Raw genomic sequence first — 17,606 nt, forward strand, 5'->3', positions numbered from 1 at the left:
TAGGTTGCGACGATGTTAGGGACAGCAGATTAGGGGTAAATAATATTTAACAAGTGTTTGCGATGCGGGAGTACGGCGGTTTAGGGGTTAATATGTTTATTATAGTGGCGGCGATGTCGGGAGCGGCAGATTAGGGGTTATTAATTTTATTTTAGTGTTTGCGATGCAGGAGGGCCTCGGTTTAGGGGTTAATAGGTAGTTTATGGGTGTTAGTGTACTTTTTAGCACTTTAGTTATAAGTTTTATGGTACAGCTTTGTAACATAAAAGCCATAACTACTGACTTTCAGTTTACGGTACGGATCCGTACCGCTCACTTTTTGACTGGACAGGCAAACTCGTAGTGCCGGCACTATGGAAGTCCTATTGAAAAAAGACTTTTTTAAAGCTGCGGTAGTTACGTTGCGTTGCGGCCCAAAAAGTGTGCGTTACAGATATACCTGCAAGACTCGTAATACCAGCGGTAGTGAAAAAGCAGCGTTATGACAAAAAAAAAGCCTGTTTAAAAGATCCAAGGTCACAGGTTCAAATCCCGGCAGGGCCGACTCAGCCCTTCATCCTTCCGAGGTCGATAAAATGAGTACCATTAAATTGGGTAATAATAACAACTATTACTATTCAGCTGCCGATTTGGTGAATTCCGAGAGCGAGCGCTGAAAAAGCGCTTTGAGTCCCACTGGGAGAAAGGTGCTATATAAATACTAGTTATTATTATTACTAGTTATTAGGGTTGCTAAAATGACATTCTCTTATGAATTAGAGCATGTCATTTTTGTACTGTAATGTCCCTTTAAGTGTTTGCACAGTATGGCATATAAAAAAATCATTGAGGTATTAGGCCTAACACAAACAATTGTTACTTCTGTTCAACTTAGCCATTTGCTTTGGGACTTAAGAAAAAAATATCTCACGAAACAACTTGTCTGCCAAAAGGATCTGAAAAACTGAATCTTGATGTGAGGCATCTTCCTGGAAATGAAGCATGTGTTGAAAATTTTCAGAGTTTCATTTTTGCAGTGAAGTTCAAAGTAAGCCCGAACTTACATCTTGGACATAAATAGGAACTGCTTAACTTTTAAAGGCAAAAAAAAAATAACATTTTTGATCAATGTCTCTTGCGCACTTCTCATAATTGGCCAATGAGATTTGGCAACCACATGCCAGTTAGCTATCCAGCCTTTGTTTCTTTGAAGCTTAACCAATTTTTTTTTCACTGTTTTGTGACCCATTCCATGAACACTGAACTGCTTTTTTTTTCTTCTTCATGTGTTCTATATAAAAAAATCAAGCGTTCTAAGTAGCCTGGGTATCTGTTAGTCTTAAAACCAAAATGTATGTTAAAATAGAGAACATTAAATGGCTACTTTTTCAGCTTATTAATGTTGTTCATAGGCAAAGGATATAATGCATGTGAGAAAAGTGTATTAATATGTACACTGAGTAACTCATAAAATTGCTTTAAATATACTTTATTAGTTGCTGTTATTGGCCTGAGTATTTGGACTCTCTTTTTTTCTAGAATATTACCTCTTTCAACATTAACAACTTTTGATGTGTGAACGTCCCCTTCCAGATGCTGAGCAAGAAAATATTTTAACTTGTTTCCTTCCAAGCACACGGCAGAGTATTTCTCTGCAATGTTTCAGATTGGTGTGGCAAAGAAATGGTTAACATCTAGTATCAAACACAACTGCAGTTTGTTGTAGTATGAAAATTATATTTGTTTTGGGGCCATGCTGGATTTCCGTTGAAAAGCATATAAGAATTTGGAAAGTTTTGAATTTTAAGTAAGATAATCTTCCTTGTGTACTATGGATGCATGAAACATGACAGTCTGAAAGTTTATTCACAAAGTGGTATTTGCTTCAAACTGCGGTCTGTCCAGTCACTCAAGCTTAGTTTAGACAACAGCATTTTGTAAACATAGTTATGCTAAGCTAAAATCAACTACAGTTAGCAATATGCAATTAGACTTACATTTAAAAGGGGCATACAAGTGTATAAAAAGGAAATGTTTTAAACGGACAGTCTTCTCCAGAATTTATATTGTTTAAAAAGATAGATCATCCCTTTATTACCCATTAATAAATATACTTTTACCTTGTTTCTAAGCCTCTGCAGACTGCTTACTTATCTCAGTTCTTTTGAAAGACATGCATTTTAGCCAATCAGTGCTGACTCATAAATAACTCCACGTTAGTGAGCACGTTAGCTATATGACATACATGAACTAACTGTGAAAAACTGTCAGAATGCACTAAGATAAGAAGCAGCCTTCAAGGGCATAGAAATTGGCATATAAGCCTACCTAGGTTTACCTTTCCACAAGACTGCCATGAGAATAAAGCAAATTTGATGATAAAAGTAAAGTGGAAAGTTGTTTAAAATTGCATGCCCTATCTGAATCATGAAAGTTTAATTCTGACTAGACTATCCCTTTAATGTGTTAGCGCATTTTAGTATTACACAATTGCTTGTATATAACTATGGTGTTGATTACAATCTATAGTTTAATATTTATCACATTATTGTTAACTGCAGCAAATGAGCCTTTTTTAATGTTGACGTAATGGCAGTCAGCCATTTTCATATTTTAAATCGAAAACAATTTCTATTATCGGTTTGGTTAAAAATGATCATGTGCATTTCGTGTTTGTCCAATCACAATACATATTGCTAGGATATGTAAGCAGATACAGAAGTCCCCTGCTCAATTAAAGTTTTAAAAATAACAAGCACTTTTACATTAATAATAAATTAGTGAAATCTATAATGCAAACAAAACACTTCACTACATTGATAATGCCACGTTAGATCTCTTAGAGAGACATCCGTATATATCTCTGGTATTGGAGCACAACAGGTTAATTGCACATGTCACCTATTAGGATCACTAAACACTATTAAATGGAATCAATCAACATATGGGCCCTTTTACCTGTGACACAACACGGACAATTGCCATTTTGTTTCTCCTTAATCCTGTGCATTTAGTTTTTGTATTTATGAAATTGGGAGATTAACAAGGAAAATAAGAATTTCTTATTGTTTTCAGGGGTTAAAGGGACAGCTTCAATAGATTGGATAGAGCATGACATTTTAAACAACTTTCCAATTTATTTCTGTTATCGATTTTGCTTAGTTCTATTGATGTCCTTTGTTAAACAATATTACACATAGATACAAACAATGTTGCCATAGAAACAAAGGATATGACGAGGACAAAGTAAATTTGATAATAGAAGTACACTGGAAATTTGTTTTAAACCACATTATCTATCTGATTCATGACATTTTAATTTTGACTTTACTGTCCCTTTAATTTCCAGCTTTAGAGACATTAAAGGGATAGGAAAGTGAAAATTTAACTTACACGATTCAGATAGAGCATGTCATTTTAAGACACTTTTAATTCACTTCTATTTTTAACCGTGTTTCATTTTCTTGGTATCCCTTGTTGAAAAGGAATATGCACATATCCTACACTAGTGGGAGCTAGCTGCTGATTGGTGCCAGCACACATTTTTCACTTCCGATTTGCTAATTAGATGTGCTCTTCTAGCTGCCAGTAGTACCATGCTGTTTATTCAGCAAAGGATAACAAGAGAATGTAACACAGTTGATAATAGAATTAAATTGGAAAGTTGTTTTAAAAGTGTATGTTCTATCTAAATTATTAAAGAAACATTTTGGGGTTTCCTGTCTCTTTAATGGCAGAAGCATTTTAGAATTGTGACAGCTGGAAAAGAAACACTAACAATACCGGCCAAAGTTCAGAAACCATTATCTGCTAAAGACAAGTGCAAGATTATAATCATCCCCTGTGTGTTAAACTCCTGCAAATGGGTTAGACACATAGTTAAAGTTAAAGACTCCAGAGCAGCAATGCATTACTGGGAGCTAGCTAAGTACTGATGAGCAAATGACAAAAGGCATATGAGTGTAGCGACCAAACGCCAGCTAGCTCCCATAGTGCATTGCTGCTCCTAAGCCTACCTAGGTATGCATTTTAAACAAAGTATACATAGAGAACAAAGTTAGTTTGATAATAGAAGTACTTCAAAAAGTCTCTGAAAATTGCTTGATCTAAAAAGTTTATTTTTGACTTTCATGGCTCCGTAAAGAACTGTTTTATTCTGATTTCCTATGCATGTCATGGGCCTTTTTCCTTTAATTTTACAACTGTCATATAATTCTTTTAGTCTATTTGTCTCTCTCTCCTGCTCCTTTCTATTCAGATGTAACTATGAAAAAGTCATCTTACTTTAAAAAATATTCTTACAATTGAAATGGACTAAGAAATCTTTTTTGCAATAAAGAATTGCTAAAGAGGAGATGAAAGGAAGAGTGTCCAAGACACAATTACTTAAAATGTATTGTTATTTAACCCATCCAGTATATTATGGAACATGGGGGATACTTTCTAGGGATGATCCTCTTCAATCTCTCACAATAGCTTTGGAGTGTGTTTCAATATGCCAGGAATTATGCAAACCATGTTCCTTACGTATGAAATGTGATGTTCCTCGGTACTGTGCCGTCTCATCGCCACCATAATTTGTGTGTATAATGTATTTAAGGCATCTGCTGGTTTCTACATCAGCTTAAGGACATTTTCGTTTTGGAACCCTCCCAGTCTTACGAGCTTGTTTATCTTCTATGTAAGGACAACGAACCAGTCGATGCCAAAACACAGTAGGCTTTGATTTTTCTAGGAATAAAAATAAGCATTTCAGGTCCTCAGCTGGATTACAGATGTTTGGGGCTTTGTAGTTGGTTTTCTGGTTTCAAGATTACGTTGTGACAATGTTTCCAATATGTGCACAATTGTCGATCCTTGAAAAGAGAACATAATCTGCATTTTATTCAACCCTTATCAAACATTTTAGAAAATGGTGTTTATTATCCATGAAATCACTTCTGAGGCCTCTGTCTGCTTTCTGTTAGCACTAGATTGCCACCCACCCAGCCACTTTCTTTTAGAGGTCAAGAATGGTTTGCTGCATCCTCAAGTAGTAGGGAGAACACTCAATCTTTTTTCTGTCTAAAAGAATGTATTTAAAAATATATTTATTTTATTGTCAGGTTGTTCTTATCAACCCACTGGACAATGGATACCTAGATATCGTGTATGCACAAACATACATTTCCTGTTTGTTTCCGTGCACTGTTGATGTAGTGTCTGTGTAGTGTTTGTGGAGTGTGTATCTTTAGTATCTGTATGTGTAGTATGTGTACTGTGGGTGTGTAATCTTATATATATATATATATATATATATATATAAATATATATATACACAGTACAGGTATACCTCACTTTACAGCGCTTCGCTAATACAGCGCTTTGTGGAGCTGAAGTTTAACCTCCAAGGATTTTGAAACAGTGCTGTAATCATCGTGAGATTGCAAGAAAAGTGACTGGCACCATTTTGTTATGCGCAGTTCACTCTGTTTACAGCATTACAGTGCAATCTGTGTCTCAGAGTTAGTCTGACAAATTGTACTACAGTAATTGTCACTGTTTTACAGGTACAGTATTTATTGAATACTAATTGAATACTGTGCTGTGCTAGTGTTAAACTAAACATAGAACTATTGCACCCCTAATATAAGTTAGTTTAAACATGTTGTCAAGTTTATAAACACACTGGCAATGAAAAGAAAGATAAAACTGCCTTGTTTCGGAGACTTCCGGTGGGCGGGCACAGAAAGCAGTCGCAAGAAGAAGGAGCTCCGTGGATACAGACAGATAAACTCCTTATATTTGCTCTGCTTCAGCCCATAAAGCTTACCGGCCTTGACAGATAGTAACCTGAATCTGTCCGCATAATTTGTAGCAAGGAGCTAAGACTAACGGCTCCCCCACCGGAACGGCATAACAACTGTTGCAAAGGCCGCGATTGCGGCACTACGAGGGTAAACTCCCTAAACCGGTCAAGAACACAACAGACACTCGGTCATCCTTGGCATACAAGGAGATTGAAGGGAGGTCGGAGGAGAACGGAGATTCGGAGGGGTTGGAGCTGACTGAAGGAGAATCGCCATCTTGGATTCCCGAGGTGTCCGTAAGTCAACAGCATTTCACAGCCCTGGTCTAGATATAGCCCTGACTTAGACTTGGCAGAAATAGGAACAAACCCCTAACATAACCACACGCTCCAGCCCTAGACAAATCTATCTATCTCGGCCCTAAGACTTTGGCAGAAATCAGTTAACCACGTGGCAGCCGGGCCTGCATCTTAAAAGTGGAACAGTACCAACATAGGTTTCATATTCCCCAGGCCACGAATATCATAAGAGGAGATATAATATATCAAACAAGGGCTGAAGCATAGACAAGCACTTTTCTCAGGAAGTGATTAATACCAGGGGGAGTAAGACAGATAGGCTCTACTGCGTCATTAAGGCCTGCACGGTCTTAGTTAAACAATCGTTGGGACCTCTTACAGAGAGGAAGAATCGTAGGATGTGGTCCTGTTTGGCGTGTTTTTGGAGAGCTGTGAGAGGAGAGGAAAGACCTTAGCAATGAGGTAGATGCCGAACACCACACTGGATCCTCCACCCTCTGAATCCCCCACCCAGCTAAAGCACTAAGAGACACTAACAAAGACATTCAAGTGGGGTTTGGTCACTTTCCCCTCTCTCTGATTTTAGTGGCACGCCAATACTGTTGCCCCCAATCTGGGCAGACATATAGTGTATGCAGAGATACTATACTAGTTTTGTGAAAGCCACTGGCACCATGTCGGGTAGGCAGAAACACCATGATAAAAAGGCCAAGACCATGGTCGAAGTCCATGCTGCTGATATTGCGGCGGAGGCTGGAGATGAGGAACAGACAGAAACCCACCCTATAGTATCCCAAATATCAGCGCTCTTTCTCCCCAAGATAGAACAGTTGCAAACGGGGATGGACTCTCTGTCATCGGAGTTCAAATCTTTTTCCTCTAGGCTCCAACACATCGAGCAGAAAGTGGGGGATGGAGAAATTAGACAACGTGAAAACTCTAGTAAAGTAGCAGCATTAGAGGCCCAGAATAAGCAGCTGTTTGAAAAAATTGACGATCTCGAGAACAGCTCACGGCGGAATAACTTGCGCATTGTGGGCCTTCCAGAGTCTGTTGGAAATACTGATCTGCTGGAATTCACAGAAAAGACCTTGCCCACCTTGCTGAAACTACCGCCAGCAGCTATACCTCGTGTAGCTGAAAGAGCCCACAGAGTTGGCATTGTTAATCAGGATCCAAGAGTGTCCAGAGGCCCTAGACAGGTGATGGTACGCTACCTGAACTTCAAGGATAAAATCTCAATCCTCAGAGCCTACCGACAATGTTCTCCCCTGATGTTTGAGGGGAAGAAGATTCTCATCTTTCAGGACTACTCCACAGAGATCTCTAGGAGGAGGAGGGAGTTCTCTCCCTACTGCAAAACCCTAATAGAAGCAGGACGCTCTGTATCCTTATTGTTCCCAGCTAAGCTCAAACTCCAGACCCAGCAGGGTGTTAAGTTTTTTGACGATCCCAGACAACTACAGAAGTTCCTGAGACTCGAGCAAGAGCTGTCTGACAAAGAAACCTGAGGTAGAGGTACTCAAAGACCAAGGGACTGGTAACATGCCCAAATCATTATGATGAACTGATAGAGTTGGGGTTTGTGACATATAACTGAGAGACTTTCAACTATTCCAGGTCACTCATTTAGAGGGAAGTGGGGGGGGGGGGACAAGCCTCTTGTCTATCCTATTTGCAGTTGATGTTGTCTTTAAAGAGTTAACAATGCCGGCTTGGGTTTTTCCTTTTTTCGTGAGTTTCCTTTTTGTAACTAGAAATGTGACTTAAGAGACTACTCAGATAGCAAACTAACAGGTTCAGGTATTAAGACCACTTGATGCTTAGTGATAACTGTGGTGGGTGAGGTTTACTGGCCCTGATCTACAAAGAGGTTACTCAGCCACATAGCGCTAAATCTGTGTAACACAACACCCCATATTTAGAAATGAAAGATAGGAAACATAGACAATGGGTTACAGACTGCCACCTGAGTGAAATAGATGTAATGGGATGGGAGTTTATCTAATACACTGTAGAGCGGTCACGCTTTCGGCATGAGAAGGGCCTTAGAAACTTACGTGGCAATCTCACTAGATAATACAAGACAAGAATCTGACGTGAGGTGAGAGGGGGGATAAGATTATATTGTCAAGCAGAGTTAGCCAATTTAGGAGGGGGGGTGTGGTGTGATATGGTGTTAACCCTTATTTAGTAGCTGAACTAGGTGCTGTGAAAGCACTAAAATGTGCGGAAGCCAACCATTTTGGCTTGCGGAAATTTACTTGTCACCATGTGTGTTTATTTTCACTGTATTGTTAATGATTGTGTTAATTTTTTCTTTAGTTAACTGGCGTGATGCTCTCCTCCCTCCCCGGGACTCCAGATTTAGGAGAAATGTTCCTAGGTTGCTACCTGGTGGTAAGACACTTTTGAAACACTTAATAGAACACGTAAACAGTAGACAATTAAACTTGCCTAAAGACACATGTCTATCCTATAATACACCCACCAATTTAGACTTTCGTCATGCATGATCTACATATTATGAGCTGGAATGTAGGAGGCATAACATCTCCACAAAAGCGCAGAGCCATCTTGAGGTACCTAAACTCGAGAAGAGTAGACATAGCTGTGCTTGAGGAGACTCATCTGTCACGACTTGAACATCAGAAACTGAAACAGAGTTGGGTGGGAGAGGTTATCTATACTACATATGAGTCAAGGAGGGCTAGGGGAGTAGCTATTTTATTCAGGAAGAATCTAACTTATAATATCACCAAGACCCTGATAGACCGAGAAGGAAGGTTTGTAATGCTACAGTTGGAAATTCAGGGAATGCCGTTTGCTTTGATAGGGGTGTATGGTCCACAAACACAGAAACATCACTTTTGGAGGGGGTTACAGGCAGAGATTATACAGTTCACAACATCGCCTATCATTATGGGCGGAGATTTTAATATTGCCCCCCAGGTCCCCGCAGATAGATTTCGCAATCCAAGTGGAAGAACCATCACTCCCCAGAGTTTTAGAAACTCCAAAAAAGAATCTTTGATCCTCCACACATTCAAAAGAACCCTGGGGTTGCAGGATGTCTGGAGAGCTAGATATCCTGAGCGTAGGGATTATACATGTGTGTCGGTAGCAAAGGACACTATGGCTAGACTCGATTATTTTCTCTTGTCCCCGGACCTGTGCCCTAAAGTGGTAAGCACAGAGATAGACCCCATAACAATTTCAGACCATGCTCCTGTGACAGTCAAGGTACAAATTGGCCCCACTAGAAGGCAAACCAATAGATGGGTATTCCCAACCTACTTGTATAAGGACCCCAATTTTTACAGACACATACTGGGGGAATGGTTGACATATGTGGAACTCAACGACACACACACAGACAACCCACTCCTGTTTTGGGAAGCGGCTAAGGCTGTTTTGAGGGGGGTCATTTCTGCCTATGCTACTAATCTTAAAAAAAAGAACAAGATACAATCAGAATTACTATTAACACAGATCTTAAATGCCAGGAATAAATATTTGAGGAATCCTACCCTTTCTAATAGACGCAAATACATGGCAGTCAAACGTACAAGGGACGACTACATACTCCAGCAAACTAATAGAGCCTATGCCAAAACACAGGCTAAATATTATAGGTTTGGAAGTAAGACTGGGAAATTGCTAGATAGAATGACGAAACTGACGGGTAAAAGAAACCCCATCTTGGCAATCAAACAGGGTAATGTTGTCTTAAATAGAGAGGGGGACATTCAAAAAGCTTTTATTGACTTCTATACAGACCTCTACTCGCCAGGACAAGTACAGCCTAGGGATAAAGATAGATTTTGGGAACAATTGATTTTACCAACAATAGACCCCACCCAACTAGATAAACTCAATAGCCCCATTACCCAAAATGAGATCATGGCCACAATTAAAGACCTACCATTGGACAAGACCCCGGGTCCTGACGGCCTGCCGTCTGAATTCTATAAGATAATGGGAATGGAGATAGGCGCCACCCTGGAGAAACTGTTTAATGGTTTGCTGGGAGGTGGGGTTACATCCTCTCCTAGATTTGCAGAAGCAAACATAAGTATTATCCCGAAAGAGGGAGACCCCCTGCTGACGCAATCGTATCGCCCCATATCCCTGCTTAATCAGGATTATAAGATACTGACGAAAATCCTAGCAAACAGACTGGCTAACATTCTTCCGTCGTTGGTCCATGAAGACCAGACGGGCTTTGTGAAAGGGAGGTCTTCAGTGCTCAACATAAGAAGGGTTCAAACTATTATTCAATACTATTGGAACATTACTCAATGTAACTCAAACTTAGAAAAACACACAGAAGCAGCCTTATTATTTTTAGACGCGGAAAATGCTTTTGATAAGGTCTTATGGGAGCACTTGTATACTACCTTGGGTAAAATGGGCATTGAGGGAGCCTTTGTTAACACTGTCAAGAGTCTATATGACAGGCCGCAGGCATCTATTCTGGTTAATGGTACACCTACACGACCCTTCACACTCAATAGAGGTACTAGACAGGGCTGTCCCCTTTCCCCACTCCTCTTTGATCTGGCCATAGAGCCATTAGCACTCAAGATCAGACAAACAATGCAGGGAATGCGCATAGGTGAGTCGACGCTGCATGTCTCGTTGTTTGCAGATGACATGGTACTGTTTGTGCAGGACCCCCATAGAAATGTCCCAAAGCTGATGGCGGCGATAGATGAGTTTAGCCTAGTTTCGGGGTATAAGATCAACACTGACAAAACTGAATTGCTCTGGTTACTGTCAAAAAGTAGAAAACAAATCTCCGGTTTTGACTTTAAAATGGTAGACGGAAACTTCAAATACTTAGGTATTACAATGCACGCAGACCCGCGCAGATGGTATTCCATTAACTACAGTCCTCTAATTAAAAATCTAGATAACTTGATCAAGGGATGGGCGCTGCTGCCTCTATCTCTGTCAGGAAGAGTAGGACTTATAAAAATGATATATTTCCCGAAGTTGCTTTATGTATTCCAAACTCTACCTGCGATATTGAGGAAAACAGACTTGAACCACATCAGAAGTAAAGTGCTCGGGTTTATTTGGAATGATAAGAAGCATAGAATTAGCTATCTTAAACTTACTGCCCCGAGGGAAAAAGGAGGACTAGCATTACCCAACTTTGAATTTTATAATTGGGCAGCCCAATGTAAATTTGTGATAGACTGGATAACGGGCCAGGGGAGGTTTACCGATCTCCAATTGGAGGGCGAGTTAGTGAGACCGTGGGCTCTAGAGATGATCCCGCACATGACACAGACTCAGGCGACTAAGTACTTAAAGGGCATAGACCTCTTAAGCCAACCAACAAGAGCTTGGAGACTGTTCTGTAAGAGACTAGGAGGAGACCATAGACTGACCCCATACCTACCGTGGTGTGGTAACCCCGAGTTCTTACCGGGTATAACGACCAGAGCTTTCCTACACTGGAGGGAACAAGGACTTCGTACAGTGGGTCAAACAGAGATGACACAGGGAGGTCTGATGCAGACCTTTAAAAGTTTGAGGGACACATTTAATCTGCCCAGGAACCACCATTATGCATATCTGCAAGCCAGACATTATTTTAACACATTGCGGAAGGAGGGACACACTAAAGACCAAGCACCTATACTGCAGAGCGTAGAGCTAGCAAGACAGGGCATCACATCTATCTCACCACTGTACACAAAAATGAATAGACTGACAGGGACTACATGCGCAGTTAGACTGGCTAACATATGGAGCGAAAAACTGGCGAATATTGTTACAGTAGAAGAAATTTAGAAAAGCATACATAAAGTCAAATCATCAACTCTCTCCTCAGAGGTGAGGGAGTCTCATTTTAAATTGCTTCATGATAGCTACATAACCCCTAGGAAATTTCAAAGATGGAAGACAGACAGGGATAACAAATGCCCTAGATGTGATCTAATAGATGCAGACATTGTACACATGCTGTGGAGTTGTCCCAGACTAATTAAATTTTGGAAGATGACGGAATACTGGGTGAAAACTAAGATAGGGGCCCCTAGGGAGGAATGGTCATTTCAGAATGTAGTGCTTCTTGACTTTGCAGATCTACCAAAAATGAATAAATTACTCACTGACAACATAGTATTGATGGCAAGACACCTGGTGTTCAGAGATTGGCTCAAGAGAAATCCACCTACTGTCCGACAACTAAAACAGATGCTACTAAAACAGCTCTTTATCGAGCAGTTTGATGGAATGGGAGACATGGCCACCAGGGTCAGGTCTTTCTTTAATAAATGGGGACCCTTTATCCATACACTCCCAGAAAGTTCCCGCAATATAATTACAACACCATTCAGGAACACAGATTACATGTTGGAGGCAACACTAAGAGGAGAATGGTAGATTAGATTCATGGAGTACCCTGGGGGGGGGGGAGAGTGGAGGTTCTCGAGGGGTAATCACGCCAGCCGGGAGTTAAAGAGTTATTTGATTTTGCTGTTTTATTTGTTTTTGTTTTGAAAATAGTGCACAATGGATTAAATTGACTGATTATTATACAGTTCCAGGAAATGTGAGGAAACCTGTTGTGAAGGTACCATTTGACGCAAAAGCATGTACGGTTTATTTCTGGTTGAATGTATCCAATTTCATCTGTTTGTTGCACACAAAAATAAAGATATTTAAAAACTGCCTTGTTTCACTTTAAGGCAGTGTTCATTTTGCAGCAGGGCGCCGGTCCCTAACCTGCTGTATGATACCTGTATAATTATACACATACACTACAATTCCCACAAAACTCTGCTGCAAAATCTCTGCTAAGTATATCTTCACTTATATTTCTTTTTAGCTGTTTAACTCTATTGATCATGCTTAATCTATGTCAAAATAAGCTAGTTTAACCTTTTATATCTCAAACCCTTTTTTTTTCCCACTAAGACAATTACATCTATCTGCATGCCAAATTTCAGAAATATTGGTGCAGCATTCTTTTTTTTTTTGTAGGTTAAGCTAATCATTTTTAATGTTAAGACATTCAAAAAAGTACCTATATTGATCACTAAAATAACTCAATAAATAATTAACGTTATTGTTTTTTAGCATTTCCAATCAATAAAGGGTGCTCACAAAGTAATTTTAATCAAAAGTTACAAGCACTGGAAAAAGAAATAGGTTTAACAATAAAAAATCTTGGGATCTTACAGGGTGTTATAAAGTGGTAGTGTTACTCACAGAGCCAATTTTTTTAGGAAAGAGTAGTTGAAACCCATTTAGAGCCAGATTACAAGTAAAGTGTTAATTTAACATGTGCCCTTAAAGGGGCAAATTTGCGGTACCACTTTGCGCTAGACTTTGTTAACCAGAGGTTTAATTTTGCTGCCCCATCGCTGCGCGACTTACCCCCTTCGCTGCCCTAGGTTCTCTGCCGTGACTATCAGCATGAGAACAAGGTGGAGCCTTGCGCTCAACTTCAAATACCAGCGCTGGTATTACGAGTGTAGCGCAAATATCACACTCGCGAAAGTGCGATTTTGCGCTCCACACGTAATCTAGCCCTTAATCTTTCCTACACTCTGCTATAGAATACTAATATGGCCATGACAGCTTAGTGTTGTTTTGCTTCAACTCTTAAAAGGATGTGTTTAATTTTTCAGTAATTATATTTTACAACAATTGCATGGAAATATGACTAAAATACAAACGTGTTGTGTGACTGTTGCTGCCTGTGGATCAGCAGGTGTGTCTGCTCAGAACCAGCAGTTATTTGAGGCTCCTGTGCGGTGCTTTAACTATGTGTTAACTATGTGTTTAACTCCATTTTGAGGTGTGGTTAAATACATAACACTGCATGGTTGCTTTTTCTAAATTTACATGAACTTACAAATGAAAGCATGCCATTGTAATAGCCCTAACTACAGGTATATCGGTTATGTACTTCCTTCTAACGCTCATTGGCTGATAAGAGGTTTATGCTAATGCTTATTGCTTGATAGACTCTTTCTGATACTTCTCAGAGGTTGATACTTGCTGTCACTTTAATGCTTATTGAGCATTAGTAGGAAGGACCTGTAAGCTAATGAGCATTAGTAGGAAGAACCAGTAAGCTGATGACCATTAGCAGGAAGAACCAGTAAGCTGATGAGCATTAGTAGGAAGGACCTGTAAGCTGATGAGCATTAGTAGGAAGAACCAGTAAGGTGATGAGCATTAGTAGGAAGAACCTGTAAGCTGATGAGCATTAGTAGGAAGGATCTGTAAGCTGATGAGCATTAGTAGGAGGAACCAGTAAGGTGATGAGCATTAGTAGGAAGGACCTGTAAGCTGATGAACATTAGTAGGAAGAACTAGTAAGCTGATGAGCATTAGTAGGAAGAACCAGTAAGCTGATGAGCATTAGTAGGAAGAACCAGTAAGCTGATGAGCATTAGTAGGAAGAACCAGTAAGCTGATGAGCATTAGTAGGAAGAACCAGTAAGCTGATGAGCATTAGTAGGAAGAACCAGTAAGCTGATGAGCATTAGTAGGAAGAACTAGTAAGCTGATGAGCATTAGTAGGAAGAACCAGTAAGATGATGAGCAATTAGTAGGAAGAACCTGTAAGCTGATGAACATTAGTTAGAAGACTTGATGGGCATTTGGTTCTATGTTTCTATGAAGTGCCAATATCCTTTTAAGTGAAACTTAGTTACCTGAACCAGTAAGTATTACTATGTCTTACACTTTAGATTTTATTCATATTATAAATTATTTGAACAGGATATTTACCTTAAGAATATGAGTCGTCAATACTAAATTGCCTCAGTGAGACATGTCACATTTATATACTTCTTTGGCATTGCATGAATCCTGCTAAAATCATTATTTAGATTCTGGTAGAATATTTGTGAAGAGAAAATATAATTTATGCCCAGTTTGTGTATGAAAGGGAGGTCATATGTAATATGTGAAATGATTGCATACTAGTTCCATAAGAAAACGCTGTCTGTTAGAGTATTTTATTATTGCACTGTTGAACTGTTGCTGGCTTATAACTATATGTTTAACCCCTGTAAAAAGGGTTAAAGTCAAATCCATAGCAGCAATGCACTTCTGGGAGCTTGAAGGTGATTGGTGGCTACATACGTATGCCTTTTCACATTGGCTCACCATTTGTGTTCAGGTAGCTCCCAGTAGTGTATTGCTGCGGTGGAGCTGGCTTTATCTATGTGCTTAACCCCTTGCAGAGGTCAAACACATAGTTATATAAAACAATATTTTTTATGTCCCTTTAATACATCAGCCAGTAGCTAAATTGATAATACAAAATGATATAATTAATTCTTCACTTTTCCATTGATTTTGGTTATGCATTTGTTTCTGATTTTCTTTCATCTTCCATTATAGAAAATATAGGTTCTGTATATTACAAACACTTTTGCTTTTTTTTTTTTGTTCCTAGGACAACTATCAGAGAGAATGTTGGAATCATCAAGCTACAGAAACAGCTAGCAGAGAAAAACAGTTCATTTGCTGAGTTGGAAGGCAAATTTCGTCTCCTTCAAGAGGTAAGCTAGACATTACATTTTCATGCAGAATAAGAGATTTAAAATTTAGAAAAGATCCAATACAAAGAATCCTAGGTGGAACCCTTTGTTTCTTTCCTAATATATCATGTGTAATAGATTCTGGTATCCTTTAAAAACAATATTATGAGTTACCTGGTCATCTGTACACACGCAGAACCAACAATCTTTAACCCTTAAATAACAAAATTGATTCTATCGGAAACAAAATTAGCTCTCAACATGCTTCCAGCCTCTCACCCCCTCAAAAGCTTGCAATTAACCAAAACCCACATAGCCATGTATTTAGCTCTTTTGCCCCTGTTACTGAGGAAGAAGTTTCTGCACTTATACTGCGCTCTCACCTTACTACTTGTCCCCTCGACCCCATCCCCTCACAGCTACTCCCCTCCCTCTCTTCTACCCTTACCCCTGTATTCACACAAATTTTCAACCTCTCCCTCAGCACTGGTATATTTCCCTCATCTCTAAAACACGCACTGGTCACAACTATCCTCAAAAAAACTCTCAATTCAACCTCCCCATCCAACTACCACCCTATTTCCTTACTCACTCTTGCATCAAAGCTTCTTGAAAAGCTAGTACATGCACGCCTATCCCGTTTCCTTACATTACATTCCCTCCTTAACCCACTGCAATTTGGATTTCGCCCCCATCACTATACAGAGACAGCAATCGTTAAAGGGACAGTTTACTCAAAAATGTTCTCCCCTTTAATTTGTTCCCAATGATCCACTTTACCTGGTGGAGTGTATTAAATTGTTTACAAGTAGCTCCTTTACCCTTATATTGGCATTTGAAATTGTTAATTTAGCATGTGGTATCCCCACCTATTCTGAAAGTTTGTGGCCGCGCGTACCAGCTATAGATAAGCTTTGTAAACACAGCCAGCAGAAGAAATTACACTCCCTGTGTGATAAAGCAGAGATAAGGTAATAAAATGTTGATTTTCCATTGTTCTCTCAAAGTATTGGTGATTGTTTTAAGGACAGATATAAGATAAAGAAGCAGGTATATGTGCACAATGTGATACAGTAATGAGATCTGATTATACCTACAAGCTCAACCTATTTTATTAGGCTGTGGCTTCAAAACACAAAATCAGAGCTTTACTATACAGAACTAAACCTTAAAAAGCTAATTTTCATACATTTTTTACTCTGCAGTTGGTAAAAAAAGCAATTGTAAACACATTAAGGGAAAAACTATTTTACAGTATACTGTCCCTTTAAGGTTACCAACGACCTACTTACAGCAAAATCCAAAGGCCACTTCTCTCTGCTTATCCTCCTTGATTTGTCTGCAGCCTTTGATGCTGTTGACCACCCTCTTTTGCTACAAACTCTCCAATCCTTCAGCATTTGTGACACAGCCCTCTCGTGGTTCTCTTCCTACCTGTCTAACCGTACCTTTAGTGTAGCCTTCTCTGGGGCTTCCTCTGCCCCGTTATCACTTTCTGTTGGTGTACCGCAAGGCTCTGTCCTCGGTCCCCTTCTCTTCTCAATGTACATGTCATCATTAGGTTCCCTAATAAAGTCCCATGGGTTTCAATATCATTTGTATGCAGACGACACTCAAATCTACATCTCTGCTCTAGACCTATCTCCTTCCTTGCTACGCTGTGTCACTGACTGTCTTTCTCACATATCTTCATGGATGTCCTCTCAGTACCTTAAGCTAAATCTCTCCAAAGTTAAGCTCCTTATTTTCCCCCCTTCTTCTAAAATTCCCACCCCCCATTTCTTTGTAACTGTTGGCAACTTCATCATTACTGTATAAGGAAAAACAAGTTCAAGGGATAAGGGAATTTCTGCCCACAAATATCATTCAGACAGTTATATCCTGAGCATTAATTGGCTTAAAGTGAATGTCAAGTTAAGCTGATTCGGCTCACTGCCATTACAAAGATAACCGGGCGACCAGAAGAAGTGATCCTTCTGATCAACGTTCTGGAACTGGTGGCCATCTTTAATGCTCTTAAG

General features: G+C 39.6%; 1 protein-coding gene across 1 annotated transcript in view; it reads left to right on the forward strand.

The window, feature by feature from the left end:
• Window positions 1-17,606, forward strand: part of RPGRIP1L (RPGRIP1 like) — a 440,055-nt gene that overhangs the window by 78,706 nt on the left and 343,743 nt on the right. The window contains exon 7 of the mRNA XM_053715755.1: window positions 15,501-15,606. Coding sequence (XP_053571730.1) covers window positions 15,501-15,606 — 106 coding nt within the window. The remainder of the gene's footprint in view (window positions 1-15,500; window positions 15,607-17,606) is intronic.

This window comes from Bombina bombina, chromosome 1 (genome assembly GCF_027579735.1).
Source record: "Bombina bombina isolate aBomBom1 chromosome 1, aBomBom1.pri, whole genome shotgun sequence".
NCBI classification, from domain to species: Eukaryota; Metazoa; Chordata; class Amphibia; order Anura; family Bombinatoridae; genus Bombina; species Bombina bombina.